The following is a 16,800-nucleotide window of genomic DNA, read 5'->3' as shown; positions in this document are numbered from 1 at the left end:
CAAAACAAACAAACATTTTATTTTGAAATTGAAATATTTGAAATAACTTTATTTATTATATGGTTTTGGTTTTAGGGTTTGTGGAAAAGAAAAGATAAAGGGAGGTTTCAATATAAAAACCATATGAGAGGAAAACCAAAATAGTTTTTATTTAAAAATAACTTTTATTTGATAAAAATATTGTGGATGACATGATGCATGGTGCTGATGAACTTGGAACGACACGGAAAAATAGGTGGTGAAGAAAAACAAATCTATAGGGTTTTTCCGGGGCGTTACAATGGCCTAGATGAAACATAACGAAGATTTGTTCTAATTATTGTTCACTTTCCAGCAAACTGCCTTTATCTTAACTAACAGGAAGGCCCTCACAGATGGGAGGACATCATCTTTAGTATCGTGATCTATGGAAAAAATTGTTAAGATATAGTTCACCGAAACAAACATTCCCATGGGAACAACCTGATAATTGAAATTCCCCAATGTGGTTGTAATTCTTTTCATGAAAAAATTATTAAGGTGTGTTGAAAAAATTATTAACCTGTAAAAATTTCGACATCAAATTCGTTTCCGTGTCTGTTTTAGAGAATCAATATCTGGTTTGAATGAACCAAGCTAATAGAGCATATGTTTTTTTTTTGAGAAACACAGTACAAACGCAGACGCGCACATACACACACATACACTCATCTCTATGAACGCACACACGCACACCCTACTCCTATGAGCACCTCCGGAAGATTGGGTCGGCAGATTGCATCTTGAAACTGACGAAGTCACCGCAGGCACCTCGCTGTCGACGGGAACGTCGCCTCCCACTGAATGAATATTCCGCCTTTACGAGACACACATATGTCAAATCTGGGATTTGAACTCTAATGGGCTAGGGTACAACCACCCTCCTAACCACCCAACCTCAGGTTGGTTCTCCTAATAGAGCATATGTAGTAGTTAGTGAGTGACCAACTTGGCACCAAATACCGTATCCATATCCGAAAGGTCATTAGGATTATCAAATGGTTTTTATCCGAATAATCACATTTTGATCTGGAACGTCAAAGCTACTAGAGCATATGTAGTAGTTAGCACTATTCAAAAACTAGACTGAGCCATCGATTAATAGGCCGATTAATCGCTACTAGGGGCCTGACCGTCTCGATTAACTCTAATCGCTTATGTTAATTCTTTAACCCGATTAATTGCTTTGGTAGCCCGATTACTAGGAATTTTCCCGATTAATTATTCCACTTTGGTCAATAAATTTGCAAAATTTTCAATGCAGATTGCCTGTCCAGCCGCTTCGCCGTCCAAATCAAGTAGGTTTTGGAAGCTTCAACCCGTTTCTTGCCTCTAGGAGCTCGATTCCTGCCGTCGCTAAACAATTGCTCATCGTTGCCTACCAAACCTTGGATACAAGATCTTGACCTTCTTGAGGAGCTTGTCGAAGAGCTCCATGACACCTTCAAATAGAGTAAGTTGTTGAGATGCAAGAGGGACAATACCCTGGGTAGGTGGCGGGAGAAAATAAATTTCAGAGGGCAAAGTAGGAGAAGCGAAAGGAAGGAACATGGTGGCGGTTGGTGGCTCCTTTGTCACTCGTGACTTAGAAGATTACGTCACAGAGGAGAAGCGTACATGTTTTAATGAGATTTTGGGCTCTAAAAAGTAGGCCAGACATATAGAGAACCATATAGTATTTGTTTCTTTCTTATATAGACGTGTTTTGGGTGCTAATTTGTGCAGGTTGCATCGATTAATAGCCTACCGATTAAATCAGTTAATCGTCCGAATTCCGATTATTCACTACTCCCAAATCGACCGAGCAGTGAACGATTACCGATTTTCTTACCATTGGCAGTTAGTGAGTTGCCCAGCTCATCCATTAAACAATAGCTTATGTATATAGTCACTCAATCCTTTATGAGTGTTTTTTAACACATTTTATCATTTTTTTTGAGAAACACATTACATCCGCAGACGCTCACATACAGACGTATACACTAACCCATATGAACGCACACACGCACACCCTACCCCTATGAGCACCTTCGAAAGACTGAGTCAGCGGATTGAATCTTAAAATTGATGAAATCATCACAGGCGCCTCGTTGTCGACGGAAACGTCGCCTCCCACTGAATGAATATTTCGTCTTTATGAGACACACAGATGTTAAACCTGGGGTTTGAACTCTGGTGGACTAGGGGTACAACCACCCTCCTAAGCACCCAACTTCAGGTTGGTTCTCATTTTATCAATTATTTTGGGTAGTATGGTTTGCAGATCTACTTATGCCCATACATATCCTATTAATTCGGATCCGTAACCGCTGATTCGCTACGAATTTGTTGTGAAAACATGGTATAGGATGTGGTAACAGTAAAATCTGGTCCCATGTGATCCGTTTACATCCCTACTGTTGAGGATACATAACAAAATATATTATTGATCAATTATGTCACGAGGCATGCTGGAAATATGAGGTGAAGGGAGAAACTTGCGACATTGAGATTACATAGTGAAGCGCGTCTACTGGTGTTCCATGAAGATAAACCCTCAAGCCCCTGCGTTGTTTTCTTCAATATATATAACATGCCCAAATACTGAACAGTGAACCTCTGTACCGGACATAACACCGAAGAATACCACATTCTGTACTCTAGTTGCAAGCCGGAAACGCATACCACGCACCTGAACGGCGAGCCTTCCGACGACTCACGGCACATGTCGGCCGAGACAAGCCAATGGAACAAAGATTTTGTTCACCCATCTTGAATACTCAAATCACCAGACGAGGCGATATTAGATTCCGAGTGCAAGGGCCCGTACAATGAGGCGACATTAGAGTCCGACCTGAACGCCGTGGTGCACGGAGTCAGTCAGCGAAGAACTTGGAACGGATGGCTCCAATCCCGGGAATTCAGTTGAAGATGCATGGGTCGTATCGTGGGCAGTGTTTACATTCGCCTTTTGTGACCGTCACACCAGCCACCGGGGTAGGAACGGTCTCTGTTTCCTCTGCTACTACAACGGAGACGCATATTCTCTTCTCTCTCTCTATATATCTGTTTCACGACGCGCTGCACCAATTTATTGGTAACATTTGCTGTTTCCGTTATTACGAAGATGATTGTATCCACTAAAATTACAATGCGCAATGCAAAAATGTACATGATGACTGATACAAAACGGTCCACAAGGACAGCCAAGATTTTCATCATACAGTGTGCTGTACCGAGTAAACTTCGAAAGCCATCGTTGTCACATTCGCTAGAAACTAGATCTTTGTAGAAGATCAATCGATTTCCATTATTGCAATTCCGTTCCGACATAAGATGGCGACGCTACACACATATGAGCTCCGGTTACAGAGAGATATACTACAATCTAGAAAATTAAACGATGCGGGAAATAACTACAAGATTTAGTGGGAGATTTGTTTACCTTTTTGTCATTTTAATGTATGCGAAGCCCCGGACATCTTGCAAATTAAAGTTAACCCTGTTCTCATACCTTCAAAATTGTAAAGCAAGGTATTCATCCACCGCTGCCACTTATTTTTACCTTTGATGCGTGGCGTCATTATGAAGGAATGGGAAACGCAGTTGCAATGTTTGCCGAAGTGAAAGATGTTGGCTAGCGTAGGGGAATAAAAATGGTACCTGTGAGTTGTTGAATCACAAAAAGCAACAGTGTGGTCCTCTGACACTGTAAGCAGAATCGGACGACTTGAGGGTCCTTCAACCACAGCAGAATTGCAGAAAGTACTTTGGAGTCCGTGGATAATTTTAATACATGTCTTTGTCTGCAAATCCCAGATCTGGCAAAAACATGGAGCTTGAGGCGGCACAGCAAAATAATTTACACATGCATCATTAATAGTACTATATTTTGCTTCTTTTTTCGTGAGCTCTTCATGTGTTGCTATAAAACAATATATTGAAGATGCCATACCTGTGCACTCCCTCTAAACTCAGTGTGTGCAACCAAATACTGCAAAGCCCCGCCCGGGCAGAAATAATCAAGAGCGAAAGCAAATCCTTGATCGCACACGAATGAGGCGACGGGAGTAGGAGAATCCATGTTCCATATCTGAATCTCAAGCATCAGTATGACATTATTAGGGAAATTGATATGGAAACTGCTCTTATACTAAAAAAAATCTACACCAACTAATTAATAAACCTTTATCGTGGAGTCTCCTGAGCAACTAGCAAAAGTGTTTCCCGCAGTCTGCGGGTTGAACTTGACTTGATACACAGGGCGCGAGTGTCCTTCGAATGTTCTTATGCACTGCCAATCAGCCTCCCAGTTCCAAAGTTTGATCAGCTTGTCACCAGATGCCGAGAGCACTAATGGCTCACTGGGGTGAACCGCCAGTGAGGTGACGGTTTTCGTGTGAGCTCTAAACTTCCGCAGCCTCTCCACTTTTTCGTAAGAATAAACATGGATAAATCCTACTATATCACCAGCCACAAATACTTGCAGCGGCTCGACGAATTTAGCTCCCCCAAGATAGAACCGTCCTGCAAACTCCCCATCACTGTTGAGCTGGATTTCCATCACTCTTATCTACACAAAAACGAAAAATGCTTAATCAGTTCTGTACATGTCCTCTTCCACTGTTCTAAAAGCAACATGGACATTTCTCACTTGCCCAGCTTCTCATAATCATCTAATATGCAAAAAAAAGGGTTTGCCCATCCCTAGCCTGAACTCGCGTATCCTTAGGCTGGCCATAGTGCTAGTATCTTAGCTAGTATCATGCATTCTAGCCCCACCAAAAGTGCTGATGTGGCAGGCAATTATTAATGAGAGAGGAGATTAGAGTATCATAGGTAGATACTGTATTATAGCGCACATCACGAGAAAAGTTAGTATCAAACAAATATTATACACAAATTTGTATTGAGATTCTACAAATCAATTAATATAGCAAAACTATGATACTAGTCTATGATACTATACATTATGGATCTATAATCATACAAAAATATCATCTACATAGGAGAACCAACCTGAGGTTGGGTGGTTAGGAGGGTGGTTGTACCCCCAGCCCACCAGAGTTCAAACCCCAGGTTTGACATCTGTGTGTTTCATAAAGGCGGAATATTCATTCAGTGGGAGGCGACGTTCCCGTCGACAGCGAGGCGCCTGTGGTGACTTCGTCAATTTCAAGATCCAATCCGCCGACTCAGTCTTCTGGAGGTGCTCATAGGGGTAGGGTGTGCGTGTGTACGTTCATAGGGGTGAGTGTATGCGCGTGTATGTGAGCGCCTGCGTTTGTACTGTGTTTCTCAAAAAAAAAAAAAAAAATATCATCTACGTAATACTACTATATGATACTACCCACTATGGCCAGCCTTAGGTCACCTCGAGTTTTCCCGACTACGGCAAGCGTTTTCCCATGGCGTGTGTGTTCCGCATTTCCCGATAGCAGCATCGCGTCGCTCCTCGCCTCCTGCCTCCAACTGCTCCCCTAAGCTGCAGCACGATGAACCAACGAAGCCCTCGACCATAGATCGCGGCAGCGGAGCAGGATGCTGCACCGGCGCCGGCGCTACATCCGACACCGGCGCAGCGCCCCCCGACATGACACCGTGAGGCTTCTTTGTGCCTTCTTGGGTCTCGGCTCCTCTCCCTATGGCCTATCCAGCTGCTCTCCGTGGATCCGCCGCTTTAGCATCTCGCGCTCGCTGTTTGGGGGCCACCAGCGTCGCGCCGCCTGGTCCGTCTCCCTCCCATGGCTCCCCTGGTCCCTGCTTGGACGCCCCTTGGGACTTCCAGGTTCCAAAACGTTCCAATTGTTGAGGTACAATAGAAATGTATAACACCTGTAATTCCGAATTCAGTTGCTCCGAAATTTAGAATGACCTTATTGTTGTTTATGTTTTGATTTTTCAGATACATAGATGCATTTGGCCTCTGTAGCTGCAAGTTGCAAACAACCTCTTGAGGTACATCCGTTCAGCTCTGATTTTGCTTTTCCAGTGCATCATGTCCAATTTCTCCCCCCCCCCCCCCGCCCCCGCCCCCACAGGACTGCTACCCTCTGAATTGTTGGTTGATTTCCTTATGACATTTTCAACTGCTTGATTTCATCCAGTTCTTCTTCATATGCATAGTCTACTGATCTGCTCTTAATTAAACAGTACTCTGACCATTTGTGGATAGACAGGTCATGCAACAATACAAGTGATGGCAAAATTGGTAGGCTAGAGTAGTGACGATTTAATAATACGGTCTTCTTTATGCTACAACCAAACATTTGACGTTATTTGTACTTTTCTCAGATCTGCTACATACATGGCTACATAGGAAACAGATCAAGTAGCTAAGTATTTAATAAAGAGGTCGGAGCTGGATATTTCTTCCAAACTTTCGACTGAATCGTCAGAAAATCTTTATTTGTTTCTGTGAAAAGATAAGGTTTTGTTCATTGATGGCGACGAGTTTTAGTGATTCAGGCTTCTTGGGGTACTCGTATGGTCCATTTTATTACTAGAGGATCTCCTTGGAAATTAGTGGCGACACTCTTGGTACATGATAATCTGTCTGACAACCAATTTGGTTATTCTGAACTGTCTTACTACTAATAGAATAGTCAGTGATTCTGTTTTTTGGTAAAGAAATTTGTGGTTTATGTATTCAACATTATTATGGGAGGTTGCACAAGCTAGCTGTCCTAATAAAGCAGAGTATTTGTCACTCCCTTCAAAAGGTGACATGCATTCTTTATTTTTAAAATAATATCCCTCTGTTGTTGTCAGATAGGTTTATGCTCAATCAACCCATCAAATGAATCTAGAATTCTGGAACCTCAAATTGAAATTTCTCAAGATGGGAAGACACGAAGATTTCTATGAACAACGCTAAAATAGGTAATGTCTTGATTTCTTGTCTGGAACTGTATTGAGCTGTCTATGTTGGCCTAACAACTACAGTGGAGCTTAATTGTATTTTTGAATCTTGAGTTCATGTAGAAATCTGATTTGGCCAAATTAAAATCATGTTAACTAGGCGGTGCAGGTTTGTTTGGTGTACTCATAAGCATTATTTGATTTTAAGTGCCCAATGGCAATCACATGTTGTCAATTAAAATTCCAGTTATTTTTAACATACACTCATTACTGACTTCCTTTAATTGTTGGGTTTTAGCTGTGTTTTAGGAAACAGAAATAATTTAACAAGTGTACAACATTGGCAGCCCTTGAAGATGATAGGAGGAAACATAAGCAAACAGGGAGCGGCTGCAAAATACAGAGCTTAATGGAGAGATAGTTGAAGCAAGAGGATAGCAATGCTGAACTGACAAGGTGAGTATTTTCTTCCAATCTTACAGAATCCATATGCTCTGTTTCTGCACCAATGAACCTATACATATTTTTAGTCTTTGCCAAGAGCAGTTGTGGTGTCGCTGCCAATAGGTGCCACAAGTATCAGTACACACTTCTAAAATTTGCCATTTTCTCCATCTGCATAGATGATTTCCCCTGACTGTACTGATGTTTAAGCAATAGTAATGTGTATTCGTTTTTCTACCAGATTGTACCTAACAAGCTCTTTATAAGCATAAAGATAGTCTTCCTGCCGTAAAGATATTGGTTGAATCCCCATGACACTACATTGTATTGGAAACATAGCTTGTCGGATTTTGTTTGATTACTTTAAATTTTCTCAGGTTATTGCTTGCAGCATAAGCTGGGAAGAGGAAGCCATGACAAGGTGCAGCAGTTCATGGCCATAACTGGCGCAAGGTATAATTATCTTGAATATGTGGACTGGGATGTGGTGGTCACATAGCTATGCAGTTAGTTGGTAACTAGCAAAGAACTTTGCAATACGATACAATAATATCAGTGTTGAACTCATTAAATCTATCGTTTGGGCTCATATACTGCAAAACAACTGAGAACTGGAAGTCTTGAAGTGCATCTGAGTTACTGTTTTTAAGGACCTAGGAGTAAAAAATACTGCCCAGGAATATGAAATTAACTTGTTCCACCAAATTCCTAGACAACATTTGCTAATACATCGTTGGATGTCAACATAAAAGAGTACTTAGGAGCCCTACCAAATTCTAGAAGGATTCCAGTTGTCACAATTTTATTTTTTTCCTTAGAACAGCAAGTGATTGTGTTATCTAATGAGATGCAGCGAGACGGTTGTGCCTTCAGGCTAGCGATTGGCACTTGGAAGAAGCCTAAAGAATTAAAATATATGCCACAATTCAACATTGAATCCAATGTTTTTAGTATTATATTTTTTGCTAGCATTTGTTTTTACATGTTTGGGAAATCTTCTTTCCTTCAAATTTATGCTTCTTTTTTATTTTATCTTCTTTCATTGAACAATAAATTTTTAATTATTTTTACTTTTTAAATATATTTTAAATTTTAATTTGTTTTTGCAAAATCTAAAACCTGAAAATTTGTAAATCTAAAAATTTACTAACCTTTATGGTTAAGTAATAGTAATCTTTATGCAGGAAGGAATTATTAATTTAAATTTTGAAAAAAACAAAAAATATATAAAATCCTGAATTTCTGGCGAAAACTAAAATACTCCTGCTTCCATATTTCCATTTGGAATTTTGAGAATCTAAAAATTCGCTAACCGGGTCGTCCTTGAGCGTTTTGAAGGACTCGATTAACGTCCTCTGCTCCACCGCCTTCTCCTCCGGGGTAGGCGCATCAGGGTCATCGGAAGATCATGAGATGTCGGAGTCGGAGTCCTCTGCGGCTGCGGCGGCCGCCACCCTGCGGCGTTCCATCTCGACGTCGAACGCTCCGGCGTCTTCTGATCAACTTGACCAAACCCCAATAGCACTAACTGAGAGTTCTTGGTTCGAGAGAACCGGAAGCTCCGCCACCGCCAGAACCAGCGGCCAACCGTTGGTCAAGGAGGTCGACGCCACCAGAACCGCCGCCTCCACCACCACCACTCTCGCCAGAACCGTCGTCTCCACCACCGCCAGAACAGTCGCCTCCACCGCCACTCTCGCCAGATCCATCGCCTCCACCACCATATAGGAATTCAAATTTGCTAATTTTTTCCAATAGTAGGTTGCGTAACATATAGGAATCTCCAAACATTTTATTTTTTAATTTTTTAATCATTTTCTTTTATAATTTGCAGAGCTAAAAAGGTGATCGGGGGTGGGGGGTGGAGGTGTGTGGGGAGCAGGAAAACCTTTAGTACCGGTTCGTGACACAAACCTTTACTAAAGGACCTTTAGTACCGGTTCGTGTCACGAACCGGTACTAAAGGTTTCGAGGAAATCTCGAGTAAGGTGGCCTATAAGGAGGATCCTATCATCATGGGGGGTGATTTCAACCTGCTTAGGGCTGCGCGGGATAAGAACAACGACATAATTAACTGGTCCTGGTTGGAACTTTTTAATGACCACATTGCGCGCTGGGGTCTGAGGGAAATTCCTCGCACAGGGGCGAGGTACACCTGGACAAATAAATAGCTTAACTCGGTTCGGTGTGTGTTGGACAGGGTGTTCATGCCCCCGGTGCTGGAACCACGGTACCCGTTTTGTTCCCTGGATGCCGAAACTAGCCTTTGCTCGGACCATACTCCTTTGATTTTCGATTCTGGAGAAGGGGCCCTCCTAGAAGCAATAGATTCTTTTTCAAGTCAGGTTGGATGGAGTTGGAGTAGTTCCAAGATACTTTACATAGGTTCTGGCTATCCCTCTCCTCTAGGGTTGGAGGCAGGGATATAGTGGATTGGTGCAGCAACTTAGAGGATGGATTGCTAATAAAGGTAGGGAATCTAGGATTCACAAAGAAACCATCTTGTCTCAGATTCAATCTCTGGATTCTAGGGCGGATTCGGAGGGGCTAGATAGCGAGGAGTGGGCCTTCTGCTATCACCTGGAAGAACAACTTCTTGCAGTGTATCGGGTGGAGGAGGAATATTGGCGACTAAGAGGCAGAGTAAAATGGACTCTTCAGGGGGACACCAATACTGCCTACTTCCATGTCGTGGCTAATGGAAGATGCAGAAAATGTAATATTTTGGTTCTGCGGTCAGAGTCAGGTCCAATCACTGATAAGAAGAAGATTTAGGAGCACGTGTATGACTTTTATCGCCAGCTTCTCGGGACAGAGGCCACAAGGGTGTGTGGGCTAGCCCCAGACTATTGGGGAGTCGAGGCCAGGGTGTTCGAGGCAGAGAATTCTAATCTGCTGCGCACCTTTTCTGAGTAGGAGCTTGAGAACATTGTGATGGACATGAAATAGGATATGGCCCTAGGCACGGATGGGTTCCCGGTGATATTCTTCAAGAGATTCTGGCTGTTGGTCAAGCATGGGGTGCTTCACATTCTTAACGACTTCATCTTGGGGCGCATTGATATCTCGAGATTGAACTTTGTGGTTCTCTCTCTTATTCTAATAGTCCCGGGGGCTGATTTGATCTCTCAGTTCAGACCTATTGCTCTGATCAATGTGATCTTTAAAATTGTCTCAAAAGCAATGGCGTCGAAACTGGACCCAATTGCCCACCGGATAATCAGACCCAACCAAACTGCTTTCATCAAAGGCAGATTTATCCTTGATGGAGTGTTAGCTCTGCATGACATCATTCACGAGGTGAAAAGCAAGAAATCGAGTTGCGTTCTTCTGAAGTTAGATTTTGAACGGGTGAATTGGGATGTTTTTGATTGAGGTGCTCAGATGTAAAGGCTTTAATCCAGGGGTGGTTCATCGCATTCCTCAACTCGTGGAGGGAGGATAGACGGCCATCTCTATTAATGGTGAGCTTTGCCTGTTTTTTCGCAACAAGCCTGGGGTGTGGGGTGCGACAGGGAGACCAGCTTTCTCCGCTCTTATTCAATTTCATGGCTGAGGCTTTGTCGATCATTCTGACGAAAACCTGTGCGACGGGACACATCGGGGGTGTGGTGCCCCATCTGATTCTGTAACACCCCAAAATTTCAAAACAAAGAAAAACTAAATTTCCCTTTTTCCAAAAATTGGAACCAACAAAAACTTTATTTGAGTTCTATAATGTGGATAGTGCTCATGCCTACATGTTGTGAGTTTTGCCATGATGCTTGTGTGAAGTATTTTGAAATGTTCCTAAACCCTTAAACCTTGCTCTTTTTCACCATCAAAGAGAAACAAATGAAAAGAAAAGAAAATAAGAATAACACTACATATGAGGCTATGGCCATTTTCGAAAATCCTTAACCTAGGCCATATTGATTTGCGCCAATGGTTTGAAAACATTTTTAAACTCAAAAGAATCCATTTTGCATCAAAGAAACCCAAATCAAATCAAAGAAAAATTCAAAACCTTGCCACATGTGATAATGGTCATTTTTGACTTTCACATCAGGGTACCCACTTTGAGCCCCTGGATTAAGAAATTCTTAAACCAAACTCTCCCAATTCTTTGCACCTCATCCAAGACCTCATCAAGGTGAACAACTTTGGTGTTGACCACCTTGACTAAATCCTTTTTAAATTCTTAATATAAGCAGGCAAAGTAGCAACTTTGAAACAGAAACTAGATCAACCCAAATTTGATTTCTCCCAAATCTCTTCCAATTTTCAAACCAACACCATCAGGAGGTTCCAAGCATTATTTGAGACATACCCATAAAATTTTGTGCCAAAATTCAAAAGTAAGTTTCTTGCGGCCATTGTGTCGAGCACCTTGTGTGCACCAATCTGCCAACTCCACACACCTCAATATCCAGCAGGTTTTAGCCTAAACCATCAAGCCCTATGTCATCCTCAGCCTCCCCTTGCACCCAGTGAGCAATGCCAAGCACCAGAGACCATGATCATGCATGATCATGGCCAGTACCAAACCATGCCGTGGCACTCATGCCACCCCCATGTCAACCCTTCTCTCCTCTCACTTCCAGCTGATCTCACCATGTCTCTGAGCTCACCCTCACTCCCCTACGTACGCCTGTACTCGCCATCGATCGAGGAGACACGTGCAATGACCAGCACACGACGCGCCCAGGACGCCCACGACACGCCAGAGCACGCCAGGACACGCCCTGGACGCGCCAGTACGTGACGTCGCCCCGCTGACTCCGTCCTCCTCTCACCTTCAGCGCTCGCCAGCAGACGCGCCACGCCACCAGCTAGCCGCCAGACAACTCCTCCCTCGCTCCCCTGCCCTGTCGCCGACGCCATCACCACCGTCCTCCGCCACGGTACTGGTCGCTCCCGTCATGCTCCTGCTCGCCACCGACCCTCGTTCGCGATGCCATCACACCCGTACTCGTCGTGACGCCAGGAACCTCGCTTCGCCAGCGCCCACGCCCCTCCGCTGCTGTAGCACCGTCGACGACGATGACCTGCCCGCACCCCCTCGGCCACCCCTCGCCGCTATAAAAAGAGCCCCTCCCCGAGCCTTCTGAGCACACCACTCGCCTGCCCTCTGCTTCTTGAGCCTCCTCGAACCCTCTCCACTCCACATTGTCGCCGGTAGCTAGCCAATTGCTCGCCGGAGTCCGCGGATCCGCCGCAGACGGGGACGACGTTGGAAGCCGCCCCAGGAGTCGCCGTTTGCACCAGGAGATCGTCGTCGTCCACAACGTCGCTGCGCACCCTCGCCGACGATCGCCGGAGCTCCGGTGAGCCTCCGACCCCCTGCCCTCGCCGCGCCAGTGAGCTGCGCTCGTCGCCGACGACGACGCACGCTAGCCGTTAGATCTTGTTCTAATCGTGCGCCTCGCGTTAGTCCATACCGATTCGGTGGTTACACGTCGCTGACGCGTGGACCCCGCTGTCAGGCGGCCTGCTCGTGCTGGACGCGAAGTGGGCCGGCCCGTTTCTTTTTCTCCCCCTAGCCCATCTAGTTTTCCCGCGCGAGCCCAGTAATTCAAACTGGATTTAATCTTTTCAGTTTGAATTCAAATCACATGCCAACTTCAAATTTAAAAATAGGAAGATCTACTGAGCCAAATTTTATGAATTTGGTATTGTTGGAAAGCTTAGGAAATCCTCTAAACAAATACACCGGTTTCAACCCTAGATGTACTGTAGAAATAATGTAGTAGAAATAACAAGGCAGAGCCTTTTCCAAATTCAAACATTTATTAAAAATCAACCCTAAGTGATTTTGAGTTGATTCCAACTCTCATAAATCACATTTCCCATACTCTACATGAATATGTAAAAACATCACATAGTTGTTTGCATGATCATGGGCTAGAGCAAAATAATGGCTATGTGGCTATTTCTAGCCCATTTAAATTACTCAAAGTTATTTCTTAAATAGTATGAGAGGTAGTCTCTCATTTAAATCATTGTCTCAAGTAATTCAATATGAGGAAAAACTTTGGTATAAAGAACCTCATATTTAATTACTTGGTGATATTAAATTGTTCCATAGTAGTGTTTAAATTGCATGAGGTGTAATACCTCATTTAAATCATGTTTTCCCAAATGATAAATGTGAAGTGTTGACCTTGGTCAACATAAGTTCATACTTTATTATTTGAGGAGAGTAAATCTTAACAAAATTAAATGAGAGGAAATTATTTTCCAAACACTAAAGAAGAAAACCCTAGTGTTATGTGAGGGATATTTGGGATGATGCTAGATCATCTAGAGTGGGCCATTAGGGCTAACTAGTCTACTTAAGTATTGATTGGTGTTTGTTACCTCGTATCCGTTTATAGACGCTAGTACCGAATACTACAAGGAGGAGGAGGTCTTCTACGAAGAAGAAGAAAACTTTGATCACTGTACCAATCAAGGCAAGCTATACTCTTGCAAGTTACCCTAATGCAAAGCTCTACTAGAGCAAGGCACCATTGCACTATTACTTTGTGTTTAATGATCCAATCCCAAGTTTTTATCCTTCCAAGCTTTTATTTTGATTATCAAAGCTTACTTTTATAGTTAACTTTGGTCTAAGTATAGAGTACTACAAGAGTATCAAAATTAGCCTAGAGAGCTACAAGTAGTTAGCACCCCTCATGATTAGTTGCTAGTGCTAGAACTGAAATTGACTACTCTAGATGGGAACTTTGTGAATCAAATGACTTTGAAAACCTTGGAATGATGAGTCATTCTATTGAAAGCTTTTGAAGGTGAATATGACTTAAATGACATGGTGAATTTGACAAAAACTGATGGTTGGGTTCGGATGCGATACCTTTCCAATTTTTAAGTACCCCCACAATACCTGAATCTGGGTAGGGCTTAACTGGAAACTTATGTATTTTAGTATGGGTTCCCTCTGAACAAGCGTCATAGGGGTTATACCGAGGCTGCCTCCGTTGAAAGTGAAATGACGTGAAACGAGGTGAATGTCCGACCCAAGCCCTGTGCAGTTCCCAGGTTGGCGGTTTGCCCTCACTGGGAGGCCAAGCTCATGGGGAGAGGTGCCTATACTAGGGTATGTAAATGAAAGGTTATGATTGGTAGTCCGCGCACCGAGTGTGATAAATCAGGGCCGATTACTCGACGGATTACATCGCAATTATCGTGGCACAAGTGTACGACCTCTGCAGAGTGTAAAACTATTCGAATAGCCGTGTCCACAGTTATGGACGATTGGAAAGGCCATACTGTTCCGACATCAGACCATTTTTCAAAATGTGACATATGACTGGTGACTGGTGACTTGAAAGGTGAATTTGACTTGATCACAACAGAGTTATGGGAACGACACTAATGTTCCCACTTGAGTTAGTTAGGAAAATGAAGAGTCTTTTATACTAAGTGTTTATGAAATAAAACTGGCTTTATGCAAATGAACCTAGAGCTTAGAACCCCCTTACTATATTTGATAGTGCTTACACTAGTATTAGTTTGCGAGTACTTTAAAGTACTCATGGCTTTGTCCCTGGCTATTCAAATGGCCAGACTGTGAAGAGGAGAACCAGTACCAAGAGGATGGACAGCAGGACGTCTATGATAACTAGGACTACTCCTGACGTCAAGCGTTGCCTGTGGAACAGATGGACCGCTACTACGTTTTTTCCGCTGTGTGTTTTGTAATTGATCATTAGATCAACTGTTATTGTAAGACTGGATCATGTGATCCTTTGATGTAAGACAATTATGGTTTGTAATGAATGATGTTCTGTGATATCAATCTATTATGTCTCGCAAAAACAATATTCCTGGGATTGCGATGTATGGCATAATAGGCATCTGGACTTAAAAATTCCAGGTGTTGACAGATTCTAGGGGGAATCTCTCACCTACAGTACGTGAATGATACACTCATTATGATTCAAGATGATGATGACCAGATTGCCTACCTCAAATTCCTTCTGATGTGTTTCGAGGATATGTCAGGCCTAAAGATCAACTATCACAAGTCTAAGGTCATAGTGATGGGCCGTTCTCAGACAAGACAACAAAGGGTTACTGATCACCTAAACTGCAAACTTGGAACGTTCCCTTTTATCTACCTTGGTCTCCCGATCACGGATAGGAAACTCACTATGGAGCAATGGATGTTCTTAGTTCAAAAGCTGGCTGCCCGGATTGAGCCTTGGTGGGGTAAATTTCTCTCGTCAGGGGGATGGTTGATTTTAGCCAACTCTTGTCTGGCTAGCCTCCCCATGTTTTCTATGCGGCTTTTCCTCCTCTAGGACGAGGTGCACACTAAATTTGACTCTCATAGAGCGCGATTCTTTTGGGAAGAATCGGGCCCCAAGCGTAAGCTCCACCTTCTCAACTGGCCTGCTATTTGCCGGCCCAAGGAGTGTGGTGGTCTTGGCATCATTAACTCCAGAAAGATGAATGTCGCTCTTTTGCTTAAGTGTGTGCGGAAATTATATCAAAATGATATTCCTATATGGAAGCAGATCCTTCAAGTTAGGTACAATTCAGTGGATGACATTTTCGCAGACACGAGCCGAGGGGGCTCTCTGTTCTGGCGCAGCCTACATAAAATCAAACACATGTTTAAGCTTGAGGCTAAACATGTTATTAAAAATGGCCAGCGCACTGAGTTTTGGATGGATAAATGGTAATGGGATGTTGCACTTAAGGATAGATTCCTAGCTCTGTTCAATATCTGCCTTGCTCAAATGGCCTCTGTGGCCCAGGTTTGCGGGGAGGCAGGATAGATAGGCTTTTGTCGGCCTCTTGATCAAGCGGGCTTGGAAGATTGGTACCAATTAAGAGAGATTATTGATACCACAAGTCTTGTGGACGGTCAGGATGAGGTGATTGGAACCTGATGGATCATACTCGGTCAGCTCAATGTATGCCAAACTGTCTCAGGGTGCTTCTTTGGCACATTCTAAGGAGGTCTGGGCGGCTCGTTTTCCTCTCAAAACCCGAGTGTTCTCCTGGCAACTTATTCTTGATCGTTTGCCGTCCAACGCCAATGTCGCAGCTCGCCACGACACATGGATGGGTCGCTGTGTGCTTTGTGGTGCGGTGGAGGATGCTAAGAATATCTTCTTTGAGTGCTCACCGGCGAAGTTTGCGTGGAGTGTGCTTCGCCAGTTGCTCGGGTACAGCTGGTGCCCGGCCAACTTCCCCCAATTCTTCGCAATTCTGTCTAGCTTTTCGGGCAGATTCCGTAGAGTCGTTTGGATCATTTTTGTGGCCCAATCTTGGGCCCTTTTGCTTATTAGGAATAAAATGACCATCCAATCTAAAGTTATTAACCATCCAGCTGATACTATCTTCAAACTTTGCTATTTGTACAGCTTTGGTCCCTTCTGGCATAACCTCTGGACCGCCCTTGTCTTCGAGGGGTGGTAAGCGTGCTCAAGCGCCTCCACGCAGCGGTCATGGCAAGTGATGGATGAGCCCCGGATGATGGTCTGTCTCTACCTGCTATCATTAGTA

General features: G+C 43.6%; 1 protein-coding gene and 1 long non-coding RNA gene across 2 annotated transcripts in view; one reads left to right on the top strand and one right to left on the bottom strand.

The window, feature by feature from the left end:
- Nucleotides 1-2,417: 2,417 nt before the first annotated feature.
- The window catches only part of LOC127319769 (uncharacterized), a 60,701-nt gene continuing 46,318 nt past the window's right edge, over nucleotides 2,418-16,800 (bottom strand). The window contains exons 11-15 of the mRNA XM_051349746.2: nucleotides 4,184-4,570; nucleotides 3,953-4,090; nucleotides 3,661-3,818; nucleotides 3,443-3,511; nucleotides 2,418-3,342 (exon numbers count right to left, since the gene is read on the bottom strand). Coding sequence (XP_051205706.1) covers nucleotides 3,294-3,342; nucleotides 3,443-3,511; nucleotides 3,661-3,818; nucleotides 3,953-4,090; nucleotides 4,184-4,570 — 801 coding nt within the window. The 3' untranslated portion in view covers nucleotides 2,418-3,293. The remainder of the gene's footprint in view (nucleotides 3,343-3,442; nucleotides 3,512-3,660; nucleotides 3,819-3,952; nucleotides 4,091-4,183; nucleotides 4,571-16,800) is intronic.
- LOC127319770 (uncharacterized) lies at nucleotides 6,751-7,794 on the top strand. The gene is made up of 3 exons (XR_007862670.2): nucleotides 6,751-6,879; nucleotides 7,206-7,314; nucleotides 7,680-7,794. It is a non-coding gene; the product is annotated as an uncharacterized lncRNA (long non-coding RNA).

Source organism: Lolium perenne, chromosome 5 (assembly GCF_019359855.2).
Source record: "Lolium perenne isolate Kyuss_39 chromosome 5, Kyuss_2.0, whole genome shotgun sequence".
Lineage (NCBI taxonomy): Eukaryota > Viridiplantae > Streptophyta > Magnoliopsida > Poales > Poaceae > Lolium > Lolium perenne.
The sequence above is the reverse complement of the archived record's forward strand: the minus strand, read 5'-3'. Positions and strand labels throughout refer to the sequence as shown.